Below are 22159 nucleotides of genomic sequence, written 5' to 3'. Positions count from 1 at the left end.
GGACGACTGTGAGCTAATCCTGAAGATCTGAATGTCCAAATGTGATGAAGTTGGACGAAATGACCGAGTGATGCAGAAAACGTGGACATGTTTGGACTTTGCCACTGAGGTGCTGATGATGCAGCTCTGGCGAAAAAGAAACCAAGATGTGTTTTTTTTTTCATGTGTGCGTGAGTTTGTGCATGACAGCATCTGCACAAACACACCCTCTCCTAGATGTCGTAACTTGATTCAGTTTTCTTTGCAGCACCGTAGAAAACGTGAATCCGTGGTTTGTTCTTCAGAGGTCATCCAGAGCTTATGTTTATGCTGTTGTGTATGCGCAAAGAGACAAGATTCTCCTTGTAAACACGGTGACTCAAACACACACATACAGAAGGGCACACACACGACCATATCCTGTCTTTATCCTTTCATACTCATTCACATGTGCACATATAGCAGTGTAGCTGCTATTGGATTACCAGCGTGGCTGTTATCCTATTACAAGACAGCGGTTCTAAGCTGTCTTCTGTGTATGATATCAGACTGTCTCAACCACTCAAACACACACACACACACAATGGACATGTGAACACACACACTGCCTCAGCGTATCTTAACACCTGTACATTCCTTGTCTTGAGTTTCACTGTGAGCGTTTACAAAATATTACATCTCCAGATTGGGACAGAGCGTGGCCAGCGAACGCCTTAGATAGCGGATCTTCAGATTAGATTCGGTGTCACCAAGTCAATATTTTTTAAGGATAAGGAAGAGCCACGAGTGGTTGCAGACAAATAGTTGCAGGTATTGATGATGGTCCATTGATGGGAGTGTTTGGATTAGCAGATTTTCTTCTGCTCCTTTCTTTAATGGTTTCAGGCTCTACGCTGCTTGAGTAACTGATATCTTGACACCAGAGTGTAAACTTTGAACTCCGTCTCCTGCAGCAGCGGGCCGAAGAGAGGAGTGGCTGCTAGTGTGCATGTTTATGAGTTATGAGGTGCTTAAAACACTGCCTGTAGGTGAGGGATTGGTGAATGCTATGCACGTATACACAGACCCACACCACAGCCACGGCCGAACAAACCAGATGTACGCTATATCTCTTTTCTAAAATCATATCTGTGTTTTCAGTTTAGTTTTATGACTGTTTTTACAGCCCCCTTATTGCGGTCGCTGCTGTGACTCACTGGTCATGGACTTAAATAAATTTCCCTCTGACTGCATCTCCTTTTTTGTCAAATTGTGCCAGACATAAAGCATGTCAAAGAAAGTTCTTGAGAGTACTTTTTTTTTCCTTCCCCCTGCTGTCAGTGAACGTGCCTGGTTGTCTTTTTGATCAGTGAGAAGCCGGTGTAAAAATAGCCAGAATAGTGTTTTTCGTCATCAGTTCTGCGAGGAGGAGCAGGGAGAGACTCGGCCCACCCTGCAGCCCCGCTGTGTACCTGCTGTAAGACGCAGCTGAGAGGAAGCTGCCACTGGCCTGATTACAACCTGATTTAGATGTGACAAGATGTCTTAGCTTTCTGCCCTGGAAGCTTCTCTCTCTGGGCTTGTAAGCCTCAGCAGAACATGAATGCTGATTTCCACAACCCAGATGTGCTGTGCTCTGGTTGGGAAGTGCATGGCCGCTGCTTTCAGTCCTTTTATCAAAATACCCACCCCCTCGCGGAGGCATTCATATGCTGAAGTAAAAAGTGTATTACAGTTCATGCCTGTCAGGGAGTCAATTTCTCTCACGCCCTCATGCGTGTCGGCTTTTTTAGTTGTTAACATACTCAAGCTCCTATAAGGAAGTTGCCCTTAAATAGTTGTTGTGTTACGTACAGTACAGTACTGTACAGCGTGTGGCCTTTTCTTTCGCAAAGACAAAGGAAGATAATGATCAGTCATGTATGTTGGAAAGTTTGTATTGTAACGCTGCGTGTTATCAGAGACAGTTGGGTTTACATAATTGGAATAGCTTTACAACTACACGGATGACTCAGCAGGAGGGAATCTGAAGTATACATGGAAAGGTCAGGCACAACCGCAGTGATTTTTTTTGATTCATTAACAATTTGATTGAAACTAAATTAAACTGTTGTTTTTTTCCAAATAAGCACAATTCATTTCTGTTTAGCAGTTGGATGTACAATTTTAGCACTCCACTGCTAGCATAATCACCATGATCTATAGGTACTGTATAATATATGATACTAATAATATATAAAATAATATAAAACATTCAGAGAATCATGGTCATCAGAGGATGAATCTTTTGTGATCCATTTTCTCCATCTTCATCTTTTAACTTTATTGCCATGATGCCATTGGGTTCACACATTGATCAATCCCTAAAAATAGCACCATCATCTGGTCAATATTTTAATTATGTAAAATACTCTCGTTTATGACCAACTGTCCTTTATTAATGTTAATTTTAACATGCTAGTAGAAACATTATAGCCTAATTGCTGTTATAGTGCATGTGTGTTTTGTCATGTAAAGTGAACAAGTTGCCGTGCTTACAGAAGCTTTAGTGTTAACTCAAAGTGCAGTCTCACAGAGCTGCAGTCGTAACAGTATCATGTTATTCAAATTTGCTACGATGCCTTTGTCACTGTTTAGTTTATTGAAGCGGGAGAAATGTGTAACAAATGCTGATAAGTTAATGGTGTGTGAACAGTACTGCAGGAAGAGCTTCATGCATGATCATGTGGATTTGACAGATTTCGTCTCAGAGGCACTCAGACTCTTAAACACCTGAGAAGCTCTTTGTCAGGTGAGGAAACATTCCTGTGTGACAGTACGAGGCTCTCAGTGCTGGCCCCGGGGGTAGAAGTTGAGAGGTGGAAGAGAAAGCTTAGACACGGGGAGTCGTCGTGATCTCCAACCGTCCATTTCTGTCACTTTCTGGGATTCTCCTTTTTTTTTTTTCCTACTCATTTCTCCACTCAGCTTCTTTTCCAGACGGCGCTGCTGCAGCCCCACCTGCTTCATGCTGACCAAATACTGTTATTTTTACTTCCCTCACTGTGATGTCACACGCGGTTGTGTTTATTTAGCCGCCAACTGAATCACCAGTGAGCAGTCCACATAAATCAGCACAATGATGTCACTGTTTTTAGGGGCAGGATTGTTTGTAGGTGACGTATGATTTCTAAGAAAAACAGATCCTTGTGGTGCATTTATGCATCCTTTGTTGTGTCCCCCCCCCCCCCCACACCGTCTCTTTGCTCTCACTGTGTCTGCTCTACGTTGTTGTTTGGGTCCTTTTTTTTTTTTTCATGTCCATCACTCTACTACTCCACCCCTAATTTATAAGTAATGACCATGCAGCAGGCAGGCAGGGATCCAGGCAGAGTAGCAGAGCAGACACGCTGGCTGGCCGGACCTCGTCCCTGTGGACCGCAGCCACTCAATGTATCTCTCACAGTAATGACATATGCATCGACTGGCTTTAGGAAAGTAGCTAAAAAGAGACTCAATAATTGTCTCATTGGCGTTCCTTTCTGTATTCATTAAGCGTTATACTCTTGATTGAGGAACTTATTTTATACCAAACTCAAGGCCAAGAAATGTTAATAAAGGAAAAATCCTGAAAGCTTGACATTGTTACATAAAACACACTTTAAATATTGACATGTACGACATATAAACAATCTCTGCTCTTGTTCTATTCTTAAAACATCAACAAGGTTTTCACACGTATCTGTGGTGAATGTGTGTGTGTCACAATAACCTTAACCTTTGGCCTTTCACCTAATCCTAATCGGGTCCTCCTGAGATATTACACTCACTTCACTAGTGTGATACATTTTATACATTCAAAACAACTTATTGTAGAGTAGATTTGAGGATGCAGCACAAGGTGGTGTCTAATGAATTTATTTTTAGATATGCAAATTTCATTTCCTTGAAGCTTTGAAGAAGCAATCTAAAGAGAAATCCTTGTGATGGCAACACTAGATCCTGACACTGTCAGTATTGTTCTGTGGTACCTTTGATGCTCACCAGACATGTTTACACATTACACCACCCACATAAATCACTATTGTTTCTTATTCAATGATTTTTCCATCATATTATGCATATGAATCCATCACACTGACTAAGTATGTTTGATCTGGATGCAAATTGTATTGTTTTTTTCCAAAGGAAGTGATCAGTTTTCTACCAGCAACTGTTAGATGTCAAGAAGCTCAGTGATTGTTTGCAGTGATTGAAACACAAGAAAAGCAGAATAGTCAGAATCATAAAAAACAACAACATCAAAACTCACTGTTATCATATCATGGGAATAGAAGTGGGACTAAAATACATCCCTGTGGAACGCCACAAGATGAAGTGTGTGTATGTTCAAGTTTAAAGGTTCCTCAAATATTGGATTTCTTTACATTATTATATAGATTCATGATTATTTTTAATAGAAAATATCAGTTACTCCATTTTCAGCTGCTAGAACAGTTAAAAAAAATAAATTTTTTCCTTCATATCTATCTATTTAGATTCAGCCCAGAAACAGGCGAAGGTGTCAGTTTTATGTAATGTTGCTGACATGATGTCAACGTGTCATCAACAGGTTTTTTTCTCTGTCTATTTTTGGTGGGAGATTTGCATCATGTGTGAAACATAGGCAAGACAAGTACATTTGCAGTAAATATCATCAAAGTCGGTGGGAAAAAAGACACTTTATGAAAGGGATATAACACAAAGCAGATGGGAAAACCACACTACTGTTTTCCTTTATTATCTTACTATTATATTTCTGTTTTTTAATTATGTGTTCATGATTGTAAAGGCCTTTTAACTTTTGTACTCATATAAGACAGTGTCTTCTTACAGTGTGATGATGCCAGTGCTGCTGATGTTTTGCACAATTGGTCCCTTGCTGTGTTTGCATGTGAGAAAGCAGCAGGAGTACTAACACCTATAAAATGCTCCGTCACGATAACTGTGCGAGATGGATGATTCTCCTTGACTGACCTCTCTCCTCCTTCTCCTCCCTCCCTCCCTCCCTCTGTGCTCGCTCTCAGATGACATGGCGTCCTCAGTACCGCAGCTCCAAGTTCCGCCACGTGTTTGGTAAGGCCGCCACCAAGGAGAGCTGCTATGATGGCGTGCCAATCACACGCAGCGTTCAGGACAACAACTTCTGTGCTGTCAACCCACGTTTCCTGGCAGTCATCACTGAGTGTGCCGGAGGAGGGGCCTTCCTGGTCCTGTCCGTCCATCATGTGAGTGTCTGCACCTCTTAGTTGAAGTAACAGACTAATAGTATCTGTATTTTCAGATCCAGTGGTATGGACATTGATTTTTTTTGTAGGCCAGATTCAAACACACCTCACCTTTTCACAATTGTCCATCCAGAGGAACTCATTAGAAATTAATGAGATTTTACTTACAGTATACATCAAACCATCAACACATCAGAGAAAATGGTTACAAACATGCTGACAAGAGTAGAAGAGATGGACGTAGCTGTACAGGCTGTAAAGTGAAAGTTTAGGCAAAGAAATATTACATCTTAGATTGGTGCATCTTTTTTCAATGATTTAGAAAAAAGTTCTGTTTGAGGTTTCTTCCCGTTTGCTCTCTGTGGGTTCCTCTTGATAAAATAATAAAGTAATAAAGTCTTGACCTCAACTGCCTTGAGTTGAGATAATGTATGTTATGATTTGGTGCTGTACAAATGAAATGAAATGGACTTGAAGTGAGTGGTTAGTACCAAAATAATCCTCCCTTCAAAACAGAAAATGACTGACATAAAGCCAGTGGCAGACTTAATATTACCATACCATACTATACCAACTTTATTTATAAAGCACTTTAAAAACCCAGTGGACCAAAGTGCTGTACAAAATTAAACATAAAATATATACAATCCACATAAGACATAAAATGTACATAAAACTAAACAGAATAATAAAATAAAATGCATTAAAATAACACTATATAAAACCAATAAAACAATTTAAAACATAGCACGTAAGTAAAAAATAAATAATAGCAGATTAAAATACATCAATATTAAAGTGAAATCAAATGGCAGTTCAGTCTTAACATTACACTAGTAAACATATAGTACAAATATTAAGGTTTTCTATCACAGGAAGAGTTATTGTGCCATCTATGCTTTTCCCTGAGCAATTTCAAACCCATTTTAGGGAATAAACTATCCTGTAAATACTTCGGGAATTTCAAAAACTAAATTGTCTCTGTTTTCAAGGTGGCAGTTTAAGTCAGAAGTGAGCAAGTAAAGGCAAAAAAAAAAGAGTCTTTCATGGCCACTTTATGCCCCTGCTCACACAGCACACCTGGAAAAGACAGCTCTGCTCTCACAATATAAATAGCGCAGCAGCAGTGGAGCCACAAGACTGTCTAAATACCAGGAAACCTCCTGGCAGCTCATTCACCACAACCTAAACGTCACATGTGGTCCCCGCCATTATTCTGATCTTATCTCTCTGACCAGCGTCTGCTCAGAAGTGTTTCATCCAACGCTCTTCCAGACATTATTTATGGATATTATCACATCTACCTGTGTTATCAGTAACAATACTGATCTCTCTAGTAAACTCAGCCTGGCTGCTCCACTCGTGTGCAGGTAAAAATTTACAGTCCTGCTGTAAATCCTCGGTGCGGAGTGATTCATCAAGCCGAACACCTCTCCCTCCTCCCTCCTCTCTCCCTCTCTCCGTCTGTCTCCATCTTTTTAAATCGTCTCTGTGAATTATCACTACCTTCCTGGCACGGGGCAAGAGTTGCATATGAGCTCAGGAATGACATAACTCATCTTCTGACCACCTCTTCCCCTCCTGTCTCGAAGAAGTGAAACTTCTGGACTCCCCCCCTCTCTCCTCCTCCTCCTCCTCCTCCTCCTCCTCCTCCCCCCAACGGCCTCCACATCTCACCTATGTGTGTGTGCACTTACAGATAAGCTATAGTTCTGTGGAGAACGTAGTTAACACACATAAATATAAGAACAGAAGAGCTTTGTTCTACTCACTGTGATGGGTTCGCTGGGAGCACATACAAAGGTTACATCATTCCTTTGTTCCAGACACACCTTACCTGCACTGTAATGTGGCCCGCAGGTGTGTGTGTGTGTGTGTGTGTGTGTGTGTGTGTGTGTGTGTGTGTGTGTGTGTGTGTGTGTGTGTGTGTGTGTGTGTGTGTGTGTGTGTGTGTGTGTGTGTGTGTGTGTGTGTGTGTGTGTGTGTGTGTCAGTTGAAAAAAGGTTATGTTCATACAAACTGGATAATGAGTGCTATAGTTGAAGTAGAGGACCTCAAGCAACATAGAGCATAGATTACAGTGTGTGTGTGTGTTTGTGTTTCATTTTAATGTCATGGAGGATTAAGAGAATGCCAGAGCCAACCCTTAACCTAACACACACAGATCAACCTGTCCTGTTTCCTCTACTTGGATACATCTGATTGTTTAAAAGAGTAAAAAAAAAAGTTTTTGTTATGATTGAATAGTACATTTAGACAAGTAAGCAGGACAGATTTGAACACATGGAGCTGCAGGTAGGACAAAGCCTCCATGGCTTCGTGCTACCAGGTGAGCCAACAAGCCTATGTCACAGATTTTCACGCATTTTACTCACACATAGGCTTTTATTTTAGGCTTAAAACCTGCCTGTGGATCCCAGTGCTTCTAACGCATGCTGGGCCTGCCGGCGGGCCAGTGGGTTTCAAGGGGTCAAAGGACACGCATGAAAAAAGTCCTGCAAGGCCTATTGAGGTTCAAGAGACAGCGGTGCAAAGTCTGATAAACTAACACAAGTTATGTCACAAGAGGCAGCGTGAAAAGTATGAAAAAAAATAAAAAATCTGTGTGTGTGTGTCTTTCAGTTACATTTTACAACAGGAGTATCACTCTGATAAACTCACTGTTTACTACTGGCACCAAAACAGCAGACAGACAACGTTGGTGAACACAGCAGCTCATTCATCCACTACTAGTAGAGAGTGAGATAGTTCACTAGTTTGGAGTTAGTGGGAAAAAACAGTGCACACTCTGGGATGAAGTGAATATTTGACTGACTTTCATTAGGCGGCTGTTTGCTAATGCGTTTGCCACAACAACCGTACTGGGTGAGACTATGTCAGTGGTGTGTTTACAACTTGTTTTGCTGCTGCTAAGTGGCCAAAATCTGAGTTAATTCTGCTTTAAGCTCTGTACATTGTCAGACTGCAGCCCTTCGCTCTCTCGACTCTCTGCTCTGCTCTGTTCTTCACCACGGCCATGTACAGAGCTCAGTCAGAGCTTTCATGTGGGCAGCTGCGTCCACTTGGATTTAACTCCAAAAAAACTCTGAAATTACAGACACTGGTCGGCTTAAACGATTTCAACAACATGAACTTTCAAAGGACTCCAATGTCCAAGTGCAGTCCTTCCAATGTATAGTCTTTATTCTTTCCCTGTCCTTAACCTCTTACTGTACCTTCTATGTACTACGTTGGTACTATGCTGCTTTGCGTCCCATAATTATGCTGCTATTTTAGGCAGGATCTCTCTGGGAAAACAGATTTCTGTTTTTAAGAGACGTCCCAGTTAAACAAAGGTCAAAAACCTGTTTCGTATCCGCTGTTATGAAATGAAGGCATTGTACACACTGTATGGATGCATGGATGAATGCCTGTCTATCTTAATTCCTGGAATGTATTTGTAAATAGATATATCTTTAAGTGGCATCTAGTAAACACCAGGTTAGATACATTAGTATTTTAATCAGCAATAAATCAGTCAAATATAGTAACAAACAACACAATAAATCAAATATCAGTAAATCACAATAAAATGAGAAAAGCGACTGAACTCAACTTCAGGACTGTATTCTCTAACCTTATTATGTATTACAAGAATAATATAAAGTAAACCCACATGAGTGGATCTTCTTGACACTGATGATGAACACTCAAAATGTCCTCATGTCTGCATGTACAGTGTAGAGTTTTGTAAAGTATGTGTGATGCATGTAACGCAAATAATAATTATAATAACTAAAGTGTAATCAATTCCTTTTGTTTATTTTTGTGTTGTCCTCTATCAGACGGGTAAATTGGACCCTCTCCAACCCAGAGTGTCGGGCCACAGAGGCAACGTGTTGGACATCAAGTGGAATCCCTTCAACGACTACAGCATCGCCTCTGCCTCAGAGGACACAACGGTTTGTACACACCCACACACACACACACACACACACCCATACACCCATACGCACCGTCAGCACATTTTCCAAAAGGTTCATTGACATGTTATCATTTGCCCCAGAAGATGAGCATGTAGCAGCAGGGGGATGAGTCGACCGCCCTTCAGTTTAGTCTTAAGAAGAACGAGAAGTCATTCCTCACATTCCTCAGCTCTGACCTGGCAGAGACGATCAGAACAAAACCCCTGTAGACAGAAAGAGAAAAGAGCAGTCAACAGGTTTCATAATGTCATCTTCACACTACTCTTTACAAAGAGCGTCTCTGAGTTGTATAATTTGATTTCCATAGTCAGTGGGCCGTACATCCCAGGATTATTTCCACATCGGCTCTTTTATATAACTGCAGAGGAGTTATGTGCAGAGATTGATTTGGGTTTTTGTGTGTGTGTGTGTGTTTTAATGTGGTCTTGTGTGTGTGTGTGTGCAGGTGAAAGTGTGGGATATCCCTCCTCACGGTGTGCTGAAGAACCTGACAGTCCCATGGAAGGAGCTTCAGGGTCACAGCCGCAGAGTGAGCCTCGTCGAGTGGCACCCGACCGCCAACAACATCCTCTTCAGTACAGGCTACGACTACAAGGTGACACAGAAACACACTCTGAAACACTAACCAGAGCACAAAGTTGGCTAAATGTTTCTATGATAAGAAATGAAGTCAGTTGTTGCTGTGACATGTACTATAAGAAACTCTGTGTTGCAATGCAACCAAGCTGTTCACAGCAGTGGAGATGGATTGCAGCTACAGTACAGATCTCTGGTTATTATAGCATTGAGTAACTGTATGAGGCATCGCCAGCAACTCTTTCCAGGACTGTCTTAAAGCGCATTAGTGTTAAACACCGGCAACGGTGCCTGTAGTTGCTTGTGCCCAAACAAAGATTGATTGATGACAGATTGGTGCATGAAGAAATCAATAACAATACAACTATAAAACATGAAACTACACAGCAAAAACAATGTCAATGTTTGTCAAAAAAAAAAAACGCCACACAGAGCATTACATTTTTATGTCATGTGAAAACATTTTTTTATTTGTTGCTGATGTTGGTTTTCATTCATAGAATATAATCTTTTGACTTTTCTTGATTGTTATGTATAATGACCTAAACATCTGTATCAACACAAAGTCTTCTGACAATCTGACAAGTCTGACAGTTTGCCATGCATGTAGGATTTAGGATACGAACGAGTGCAGCATCATGAGTTCCTCCAAGTGAAGAATATCTGAAGATTTGTGTGGCGACCTCCATTTGCGTGATTATTGCATTTCCAGTCCTTGATGGTCGGCTTTTCACTTATAGTCGCCAAGACTAGAAACAGGAGTGTGTGTTGGTTGTCTGGCAACCTCAAAGCAAAAGACTTGTCATAAAACCACAAGTCAGTTTTGGGTTTTGCACAGCATCTAAGCAGCTGCTAGCTGTGTAGTCTTACTTTGTGTATTTACCTTTCTATTTACCGTGCAGACGTGAGTGTGAGAGTTTTATCTTCTCGTCAAAGGCTCAATGGGAGAGCAAAATGTCAAACTCTTCTTTAAAGAAGCTTACAAATTGAACCTTGCATGAAAACAACCAACCACTATTTGAGTTGCAAATCAAACTGACTGTATGTGTGCGTGTGTGTGTGCCTGCACCTCCTGCCCTTTTCACACCTGCAGATAATGATCTGGAACCTGGACTGTCCAGAGCAGGTGATCAAGAACCCCGTACGGACCATCAGCCACCACTCAGACGTGGTCCTGTCCATGTCTTTCAACACAGACTGCACTCTCCTCGCCACCACCTGCAAGGACAGGAAGGTCCGGCTGATGGAGCCGCGCTCAGGAAACCTACTGCAGGTAATGCTCACTGTGTGTCTGTGTGTGTGTGTGTGTTGTTTTAATCCCTGTCTAAGGTAACAATCCTGCAAAAACATGACAGGAAATGCAGTGACTTCTAGTTATGTAGTTGTTATTTCAGTATGTACTAGCTTATGTAGTGTTGCTGTAAAGATTTTTAGATCTTCAAATATCTGAAATTCATCACTTTTTGAGGATAATAAAAAATTTAAAACTTCAGTTGTCATAAATTCAGTTGGCAACTAAACACTACAACAACAACAATTTTATTTATATAGCACATTTCATGCAACAAGCGCAAACTCAATGTGCTTCACAAAAACAAAACAAAGCACAACATTACATAAGGAATACACTTAAAATACATATAAAAGACAAAAAGAAGGAAATGTACAACACAATTAAAAACTAAAAGCTTGTGAGAAAAGAAATGTTTTTAGTCTGCTTTTAAAAGAAGATACTGTTGTTGATACACTAGTTGAAATACTTTGTTGTGTATGAGACTCTGTTGCATTATCAACAGCTCATTTACACATCCTATGATTTTTTCTCACCTCACTCCTTGTTACTCAGAGAATTATCTTAGATGCACTTGCAGATAAAATAATTGTGTGTCTTTCCTGCAGACTATCTCTTTGCATCTGCAATCACAGCTTTAAAATTCCCGGTGATATAAAATCAAAATGAAAATCAATTATGACCGATCGGCGCCAGATATTTTTTGAGGCTAAGTTGTGACGACCTGTGTTGCATAAGTGGGAGTTCCCTGCTCTGTTTCCCCTCTCCCAGTGGGGCCACGCAGGCACTCATCCAGCACCACACAGCCAAAACTGACACCTCTGGTCTGGACCGGCCCACGGCATAACTCCACAGACCTCTGGGTCACCAACCAAAGACTCACACTCTTAACACCGGTCTGCCCTCACACCCTTTGCAAGCTTGCATGAACAGACATAACAGTATAGGAGATATTTCATCATTGTGCTATAATCGATTTTTTTTAGAAGTCTACACCTTTCATATTACTTAACAAACGAATGATAAATGTTTAAGTGTTTAATGTGTCGTGTTGTGTGTTTGCAGACATCCAGCAGCAAGACCCACAAAGCCAGTAAGGTGTTGATCCTGGGAAACATGAAGATGCTCCTCACATCAGGCACTTCACGCTGGAACGAACGACAGATAGCACTGTGGGATCAGGTGAGAGGAAGTTCAATCAGGTGTACAGCACAGCAAGGTTTATTCTGACAGACATAACTCATACCTACGATCTACTTACAAGCTACAACCTTTCGTCTGGATCAAAGATTTTAAAGTTTAGAGTATAAATAGTGATTTCAACACAAAATATTAGAATGCAGGCCCAAGTCACAAGCCCACAACAACCAACAGAGAATTAATATTAATATCATGTATTTATGTAAGTAATTGTCACCTCATTACACAAGAGCGGTCACAGCTCCAGGCAGCTCTGTTTCCTCATCTCCACCATTAACACCCCTGAGCAAAAGCAAAAGAGAGAGAGAATGAAAAAGACATTAACAGTGAGTTGCTAGTTACACCGAATCGTCCTCCTTCATGATGGCGATAATGTTCAGTTTGGTTGAGGGTTTTTTTTTTAGAGAGAGATGTTCTATTCTATTCTATTCTATTCTATTCTATTCTATTCTATTCTATTCTGCACTATTCTATTCTATTCATGTTGAATTGTGTCATTTTGTTTTGCATTTGTATTAATTATTGTAGGTTCAATATTATCTGGGTGTTACAAAGAAATTCACAACAGAGTGTACAAGGTAAACAAATAGAAATAATATATCATATAAAATAAAAAAAAAGACAAACATTGACAGAAGGTTAGAGGAGTTAAATATTAAACATACATGACATTAAAAGCCTGTTGGAAATGATGTCTAGCAGCTCATCAGTTCATCTGTTTTGCTCCAAATGTGCTTGTATGCGACAAAAACATCATGAAAACACATAATACACATAAGCTCTTCCCATCCTGATTCATAATCTTTAGTGGCGGAAAGTCAATATCAGGGAACTTTATGCTACTGTCCACTACACCCCAGAGGGTAAGATTGTACTTTTTACTCCTGTACATGTGTTTGCACCTTCAGTTTCATAAAAAAAATGTAAAAACACATTTTAAATAAAAAAAAAACACATACACAACACACTGTGTCATATTTCAGATGTCTGAGACATTCGCCTCTAAACTTCTCAGAAGTCATTTTTATCATATAATGTACTATGTCACAAAAAAAGAGAAGAATGGAGAAAAGTCTCAACCAACTACAACAGTTGAATGCAGTTAATCTGTCTATATATAAATACTGACAATCTAATACTGTCATAAATAACAACGTTCACATCAAAGGAGCAAGTAATTATTAGTGGCAGGTACAACAACAATACTTAAATTTACTTTTAATGATAAAAGTAAAAGTGCTTCACTTCGTTTTATCAGTATTTTTACTTGAGCAAAGCATCTGGATATTCCCTCACCACTGACAATCTTATGAGTATGACAGTATTGCAGAATAAAGCCCCCCACACACACACCATAAGGTCTGATGCACAACTCCGCCACCTAGTGGTCAGATTAGTAAACATTAAACCACACCCTGTTTTACTTAAAGAATTCACTCAGCCGGTGTCAAAGTGGAGTGAAGTTATTATCTTTTTGATTGTGTCAGTGCCCAGGGCCCTGACCACACCTGTTAGTTTGTTATTTTGTGGATGTGCCAGACTTGTGTGTTTTGATGTGTGCGAGTGTATCGTGGGTGGAGGATTATGGCTGAAGCACGGATTAGGGATTGAGCGCTGAGTATTTTTAATTCAGCGCTGGAGAGAGTGCCTCTTATGCAGAAGTGGATTTAAATGATAGAGTGTTTTGATATGAGGGATGGTTGTTGCACGCTGTCTGTGCCCAAGTTGTTGTTTTTTTTGGTACAAGTTGTTGGTCTCTGTGTGTGTTTGCAGGATGATATGTCTGTGCCTTTGTTAGAGGAGAACCTGGACGGTTCCTCAGGAGTCATCTTCCCTTTCTTCGACCCTGACACACACATGCTGTACCTTGCTGGGAAGGTGGGTCTTTGAACACAACCAAATCAAATCAAATCAAAATAAACTTTAATGTCCCCGGAGGGAAAATTGTCATGGACAATCAATGCTGTACATCCTGCATACAGATTATAAAACCATACACCATATCACATACTCACACACACAACCAACAGAGATCACTTACAGACAGTACGACCAAGTTCCTGGTTAACACAAGTAATAAAAACCAGACACCGTCTAGATGTTCATAAACCAAACGCTTTGAATATTATGGTTACAAAGACTTCTCTTGCCTCCTGTCAGGGTGATGGGAATATCAGGTACTATGAGATCAGCACAGAAAAACCGTACATCCACTACCTAACAGAGTACCGCTCGCTCTTACCTCAGAAAGGACTGGGTAAGGAACACACACACACACACACACACACACACACACACACACACACACACACACACACACACACACACACACACACACACACACACACACACACACACACACACACACACACACACACACACACACATTTACACAACACACAACACTTACATTTACTTTCAAATTCTACTTTCCTGGATGTTGCATTGTCATATGAAAAATGATCTGTTTGGAAACTTCTGGCTGCGCTGACTCTCTTGCACCTGTAAGCAAAACTGCTGTGCAAATAAGTCGGCCATATTTGAATAGCCAAACCATCTGATGGCAGCCAGTGTGTAGTTAGTAGATCATGTGAAGTGACGTGGAGCATGAGGCCTTCAGACCAACAGACAGACATTATACACATAAGACTTATTCAATCTTAAACTTGCTTGCTGTTAAACTAGAAGTAGAGGAGACACGGCTGTTATGGGATGGCTGTTTTATTAGCCAGTTACTGTTCGTATCATCAGTACACATTGTAATGCATCTATCATGTACTGCCAGTACTACAAAGAGTTGTATGAATAAGAGAGACATCATACAACATGCAGCACACACGAGCCCCTGTCCATTAATGCATTCAAAACCCAAACAGAAACAGGAAGAAAACTTATCCAACATATCCACATTCAAAGAGTAATAATCACTCATAATAATCATAATAATTACTGATCTTGGAGGTAGTTAACACCATGTTGACTCTGTGCTGTGGTAACAACCCTCATCTACAACTAACAATATTCAAGCCTAATCAATACCCATTCATTGCTGCATACATACTGTATAGTATCCCTACATTGGAGTAGATAAACAAAGCTGGATGAAAGATGGAAAATGATTGGATAAATAAACAGAAGCATGCTGTATTTATATGTATTGATTATATATGGATTACCTGTCGCACTTGGAAGCGTCTAACTGTCAAAAACAGTCAATTCATTTTAATTTAATAATTTATAAACCTTTCCAAATGAGTCACTCCACATGTGTGATCTCCTGCAGGTATGATGCCAAAGAGAGGCCTGGACGTCACCTCCTGCGAGGTGTTCAGGTTCTACAAACTGGTGACAATCAAGAGCCTCATTGAGCCTCTAGCCATGATCGTACCCCGCAGGGTAAGAGCACGTGGTGTCATTTTACATGTTTTGTTGTATTTTTCATACTTGTAGTTCTACTTTGGTTTGTCTGGTTGTGAATGTCCAATGTATATGTTTCCAGTCGGAGTCGTACCAAGACGACATCTATCCAATGACAGCTAGTAACAAGCCTGCTTTAACTGCAGAGGAGTGGCTCAGTGGCATCGACAAAGGTCAGCAAAGATTTATGCTTGTTGCTGCAATGTGCATTTGTAAATGTTTGCAATTTAGTAGGGCCTGGACAAGTCTCAGCCGGTTGCAAGCCCTATATGCAACTCATCTTTTTGGTCACACTTTTTTTTATCCCTCTCCAGGCCCTGTGTTGATGTCTCTTAAGCCTGGAAGTCAAATAGCGGAGTCGTTTTCAGAGACGAGCAAAGGGCTGGGGAATTCTCTGGACAGTCGCAGGTCTCTGAGCAGACCAGGCATGCTACAGCTGGCGTACATTCAGGACCAACTGGGAACCAAAGACAGCAAAGAGGACAGCGGCCTTGCAGACAAGAGTCGGACGCCCGTGAGCAATGGAGACGACCTTGGACTTTGCTCACCACCAAGGACGGAGAACGAGGTACAGACCATTTAGTTTTGACATTTTTCACATATTTATTCCCATTGTGGATGTCCGAGATATTTTGCATTTGTTTTTATCATCAGTTTTTCAACTGATTGCCAGTCCACCATTTTTTCGGTTCAAAATATCTCAGCTATTCATTGTCCCTCTATCCTAATTACTTTAATGATCCTGGACTGTTCCTCAACAACCGCTGCAACAACTAATGGATGGATTACTATGCAATGAGTTGTTATAGTAGCTGGGCAGCAAGAGGACACTATGCAGTGACACTTTAATGAGTAAAATGAGATTAAAGAGGCTGCCCCCCCCCCCCCCCCCCCTCCACCCATCTGCAGTATGAATAACACTGTGAATGTGTCTTGTCCACAGTTGCGTCTCAAGTTCCACAAGCAACAGGAGGAAATCCGGCGGCTGAGAGAGCTCCTCAACCAGAGAGACGTGCGCGTCAAACAGCTGGAGCTGGAGATTAAGAACATGAAAAACTCCCAGTCTTAGGGCTCACTTTAAGATTTGCCCGGCCTGCAGAGTTCACCTTCACCTCCTCGTGGGACACATGCATTACATTTCAACTTACTAACCCTATTTTGGCACCACCCCGCACTCTTTTGCACTCTTTTGACTCACCTCTTTTCCTCAGAAGAGCCCCCTGTACTCACTGCACAGGGCAGGGGTGATCTAAACCATGACTTTGTGTTTGCAATCTCTCATTTTGTCCGTTCTGCACAGGGTGCACATATTCTTTGTTCATGTACATACACGGAAACACTGAGTTTTTACCCCGCTGCAACATGTTTTAAAACTCTTTGCACCTTTTGACCTTTCCCTCATTTCTTTTGTATGCTTCACAGCTATGCAATAAAAGGATGTTTGTGCTTGTCTTGACTGCATGATGTGACTGTCTGTGAGTCGTTTGAAAGTTTGTTGCAGGGCAGGAGCAGACATCCTGTATGATTGTAATGATAACGCTGAATTTATTTTCTATGCTTGGTGATTGTTTTTTGTTTTTTTTCCATTATGTAAACTACTGTAAGTGGAGATGGTTGTGGTGTTTAACATTCAGTATGTGTGCTTGAATGACAATATCATGATTCCAGCTGTGTTCTGTCATTCCATCTAGCTGCATTTGTTCGATTTTTTTATTATTATTTTCTTTTTTTTTCTTGAATGACTGGAAAATTTGGTGAAAAATCAGTCTTTTTCACTGCAGCTATTGTATAAGCCAATTCTGTAACTGATGCCATGTAGCAGTTTTGATCTTAATTTTTATATTTATTTTAAAAATACAGTCAACGAAAATAATTGAATTCACATTTGTAATGTTGAACAAATACAGCACACAAACTGTCTAAAGGCTGCTTGCTTTTCGCTGGTGAGAGGTCACCGTGAGGAAATATTTTGAAGCCATTTTTAGAGCCTGAGTACTGCACCACTTTCAAGTTAGCTCACATTCCTCTACTGTAGCTTTTACGTTGCAATGTATTTTCCCACAGAGTGGCTTTCTATTGCCTCATAAAAAAAGATAATCTGTGATACTGGGGTTTTCTGTTATCAGCTAAAAGGAAATCTTCTATAATACTGATATCAGGAGCAGCAGAGATAATGTAAACCATTAGACACTCCCACCTTTCCTCGCCACTTTATTAGGTACACCCGTGCTATCTAACTAACAGAAATAACCAATAACAGCTCTGCCCTGTATTTTAAGCTTTAAAATTATTCCACTATCTTTATTATTAAGGTTGCAGATTGGTGATATTGATGTGGAGTGTGTTATACTGAGGTGTTCCCAATAGGCTATTTTGTCTGTATCATTTACATATGAGGGAGGCAAAATATACAGACCTGATAGTGGATTGTGGAAGCCCTCCCTTTAATAATTTAGCCATGCCATATGTTTCCCGATCCAATGAAAAGTCTCAACGTCTTCTACACAGATTAGCACAAAATGTTGTACAGACATTGATGTGTGCTATCAATGATCTACCCTGATGATTTTATACAGCTGACTATCTGTGAGCACCTCTATGAGGTTGACAATTATAGATTTGAGTGAACTGTCGAAGCTAAATTGCCATCAATATTGGGGTAGCCTATACTCCTGCTCATTCATATCTCCCTCCAGAGACATTGTAAACCTTTGGTGATCCCGTAACCTTAATCTCGCACTATCATCAGGCCAAAAATGTTGATTTAACGCTGGTTTATAACCAAACCTGTAACATTCCCATCAGCCTCAGGTGTACTGTTTTTTGTCGTAAATTTGCCAGCATGCTAACATGCATGCTTACATTATAAACATGGCTATAACATCAGCATATTACAGCACTGTGACTGTGATTATGTCGGCTTAAAGCACCACTGTGCCTAAGTACAGCCTCCATCGGGACCGTTTTATGGTAGCAAATGTTTTTGTATGATTGTTGTTTTTATCAATTTGATGAGGTTTCCTAATGTGTCTGGTGTTTAATTCTCTGGATCAGACAAAACAGACAAAAACGACAATAACAAAAGGCGTTCCTATCTAGTTATTTTACCATTTTTGGTAAATGTGTTGTTTATATAAATATCACAAAACGATGAAAGACCTGTTGACAAAACAGTCTTTGTGCTAGATTTGTGTGAAGTGTTTTAGCCAATATCATGGATGATGATCAGAGTGAAGGAAAGCAGTTACAGAAAGACATGAGTAATTTAAATTTTTAAAATTTAAAAAGTTATCCTGTGATAATTATATTTTCTTTAAATAACTAAATTTGACTTTACATAGTACAAATAAGTACAATTTAGAAGGTACACAGAGATTCCCAGTATGACATTTCTGCTTTGAAAGCCTGTGTGAGAAAATACCTTTGTGAGGGGAGTGGAACAGAAGTAAGCTTAAAAAGAGATTCATGAGTGTTTTGTCAGGTTTTAAGTGCGTAGCTAAGTGAAAGTCTGTTAAAGCAACCTCAACAAGCTTAAATAACTGTAAAATGTACACAGATTTATGCTGAGCAGATGGTAAAATCCACACTAATGGCTTGTAGAGATATGTTTTCCCTCAGGGAACTTCTGAACTTCATAGTTTTTGGCGCGGTGTGGTAGGACCAGTTTCTCACATTTGTTGCCGTTGATTTTGACGTGACTTTTTCAAGAAAACATTCCCTTGTCTCTCGCCAACTTGTAGTGAGAACCAATATGCTGGTAGACATGTAAATATGCCTAGATGTCACTCAAGCGCTTGCAGGTATTAGCTAACACCAACATCATAGCCATTAGTTGATCATGTAATAGCCAGTCAGAAACTGTATGAATGACCATGCATGCCTGTATTTATGTAGTCAGAGGCAAAAGCACCATAATTATATTCTAGATCTGGCTTACGCTTCATGGCCACTTGGGAAAAAAAAAAAAAAAAAAGGTAACACGTGGAAACTGCCACACCAATCCACAAACGTACAGGCACACTGTTTTCAATACAATAGCGATCTGTGAACCCTTTGACCTCTGTCAGGACAGTTCTAGCACAGCAGCATCCCTGGCTGACTTTTGTCCAGGAGCAGCAACGGTCAGCCAGGGTAAACTGTAACCACCGTCCACTGCTGTTAGTGGACAAGTTTCAACACATTCCCACCATGAGCTGCTGTTTTCACAGTCAGACAGTGGACTCGTTCAAGGGCTGATTGAGCTGTTTCTTCACATTAAACAGTTTAAGGTAACTAGATTCACTTACATATGTCTTATTTTCACTCACAAAACAATTCAGCATCATTGTTTTTTTTAAACAAACAAACTTTTGCTCCACTTCAATAAAATAAAAAATGTCTTGCCGCTTAAAGGTCTGTATATTAGCAGCTGCCACGTTTAGCACTGTTTGAACCTCCAAGAGCAAATGTGCAGCCCCATTTTACTCACACCTGTGAGCTCACGTGTAACTGAATTTGGCAAACCGTTTATAGATATATTGCAAGCATTTTTACTGACATTAGTAGATGAAGTAAACAGAATTTTTCCACAAAAAAAAAAATAATTGGAAAATTTGGCAAACACTTTTTTTTTATTACTGTACGTACGTCTACTTGTTTTTGGAATAACAGAATAATTCCTGGTATAGGCTACTATTCCCTTTAAAGGATCTGTACACCCACACAGGTGTTTTCTCTGACTGTTGTTGATTAGACTTCACAGTATTCCTCTTCCAATAGAGGCATTTCCAATTTTGTTTCAAATCCTGGTTTTGACTTTATTTGATAAATTGGTTGGACTTGTAGGCTAGTGAAGTGTTGCAATACAATTGCAGTTCAAGTGGGCGGGGATCGATAAAGTGAATATAGGTTAGGTGGACCTATTAGCCTACCAAGTTTCATAAGTTCCAATAAGAACGATAAACATGAAACTTCTCCCACCCAAACTGCTGCATCAATGTTAATACAGTCAAACACACCACCACCTGTGTGGGTAAACCATGACTATGCTGGACTTTAAATAATTTTGGTGCAACTAGTAGCTATAAACTGTTTTCTCATCTGTTAAATTGAAAACAAGAAGTGAAAACTAGAGAAAAGTCATGACGTAGACCTGTGAACTGACTCCTCTGTGAGCTACTTTTAGATTTTAGACATTTTATTTTGACTTCGGTCTAAGTTTTTTTTTTTTTGCTCTAATGTTAGTCTAATACTAGCTAGACATTTTCACACAAAAAATAATCCAAGGAGTTGGGCAGTTGACCCAAACTCTGAGCTAAGATCCATGTTTTCATGCTAACAATCAGTGACACCTGCTAGAAATGCCATCTTCACTTTCATTGTCTCAGCCTCTCTTGTGGTCCACCTACTATAGTTTTTCTTTTGAATATTTATGTCCTTGGTACTGTGTAATGTATCCAGAATCATTTAGTTAATCCACTTTGAATCAGAAGTCTATTACTTAGGTGTAAGCCATAATAGTCAAAGTCTGCCTTTGCGAAATTGGGCCCTGGTCTCACCAGACCACATTAGGCTGCAGCAGGAAAAAATATAAATAAAAAATATATTTTACAAGAGTGATGTTGAGTTGCTTTAAGATTGGTTTACTTGTAATGGGCTTTAACTGCATGGGAAGGGTCTAATCAAAAATGGGAAATGTAGGTCTAACTTGATTTGCAACCAAAAATCAGGATATCTCAGCCTCGTTTGGATCAATTTTGTCTACACTGATAAAGATCTCCTTTTGAGGCGCCCCTAACCTCATCTCAGTGCATTAATAAATTACTGGAACTGATGAATGAGTGAATTTGACTGCACATTTGCAGTTTTGGTAGAGATGGCACTAATTGCAAGCTACGACCACAAAATGATACTACTAGATCATGAATACCCATTCTTTTAGTGTATTATTATTTGCACTGGTGCAAATGGAGGACAATAATAAACATCATACATTAGTGTGGGTTATTAAAAACAGGCAGTGCATTTGTTGTTTTTCAAAGGCACAAAGTTTTATGAATGAATCATCACAATGTTGTGGTTGAGTGATGATTGTATTACAGAAAACTGTAATAGTTCAGTGCAGCCGCTGATCATGACTCTTTTCCTGAATGTGGCCAATACAATACTAAGTCCTCACAAAAAACCCAACCTACCAACAAACCAAATGACAACAACATCAATATATTCCAGACACCTCTCAGTTTTAAAGCATGCGCACTAACAATCTCTTGCGTTATTATGGAGCAATAATGTAGCTGCAGATTCAACTGTAGCATTTACTGTTGAAACATGTCTGAGTTAATAAACTGTTTAATTTGAGGACTGTTGCTAGATTCATATGAGCTTCACTGTGCCTGACTTAAATGCATTGTGATCTTTAAATTGTCTGTATGTTTTGTTTTGTTTTGTTTTGTTTTTTAGTAAAAAACTGAAAAAGACTTTATCCCATTTCTTTTAATATTGTCTCTAAAACATGTAAAAAATAT

The 22159-nt window shown here is 39.9% G+C and overlaps 1 protein-coding gene across 3 annotated transcripts in view; it reads left to right on the top strand.

Annotated features, from left to right (window-relative positions):
• Positions 1-20360, top strand: part of coro2aa (coronin 2Aa) — a 40183-nt gene extending 19823 nt beyond the window's left edge. Inside the window, exons 2-12 of one of the 3 annotated variants that reach the window (XM_083984284.1) lie at positions 5004-5204; positions 9029-9145; positions 9615-9764; positions 10839-11018; positions 12102-12218; positions 14010-14114; positions 14397-14493; positions 15520-15632; positions 15736-15826; positions 15968-16221; positions 16597-20358. In XM_083984284.1, coding sequence (XP_083840410.1) covers positions 5004-5204; positions 9029-9145; positions 9615-9764; positions 10839-11018; positions 12102-12218; positions 14010-14114; positions 14397-14493; positions 15520-15632; positions 15736-15826; positions 15968-16221; positions 16597-16722 — 1551 coding nt within the window. In that variant the 3' untranslated portion in view covers positions 16723-20358. Of the gene's footprint in view, positions 1-5003; positions 5205-9028; positions 9146-9614; positions 9765-10838; positions 11019-11807; positions 11933-12101; positions 12219-14009; positions 14115-14396; positions 14494-15519; positions 15633-15735; positions 15827-15967; positions 16222-16596 lie in introns of those variants that run through there. The other 2 variants (XM_083984285.1, XM_083984286.1) reach the window with 2 other exon arrangements.
• Positions 20361-22159: the final 1799 nt, after the last annotated feature.

Source organism: Trachurus trachurus (genome assembly GCF_905171665.1).
Source record: "Trachurus trachurus genome assembly, chromosome: 1".
Classification (NCBI taxonomy): domain Eukaryota; kingdom Metazoa; phylum Chordata; class Actinopteri; order Carangiformes; family Carangidae; genus Trachurus; species Trachurus trachurus.
Note: the sequence above shows the minus strand (reverse complement) of the source record. Positions and strands in the feature narration are given on the sequence as shown.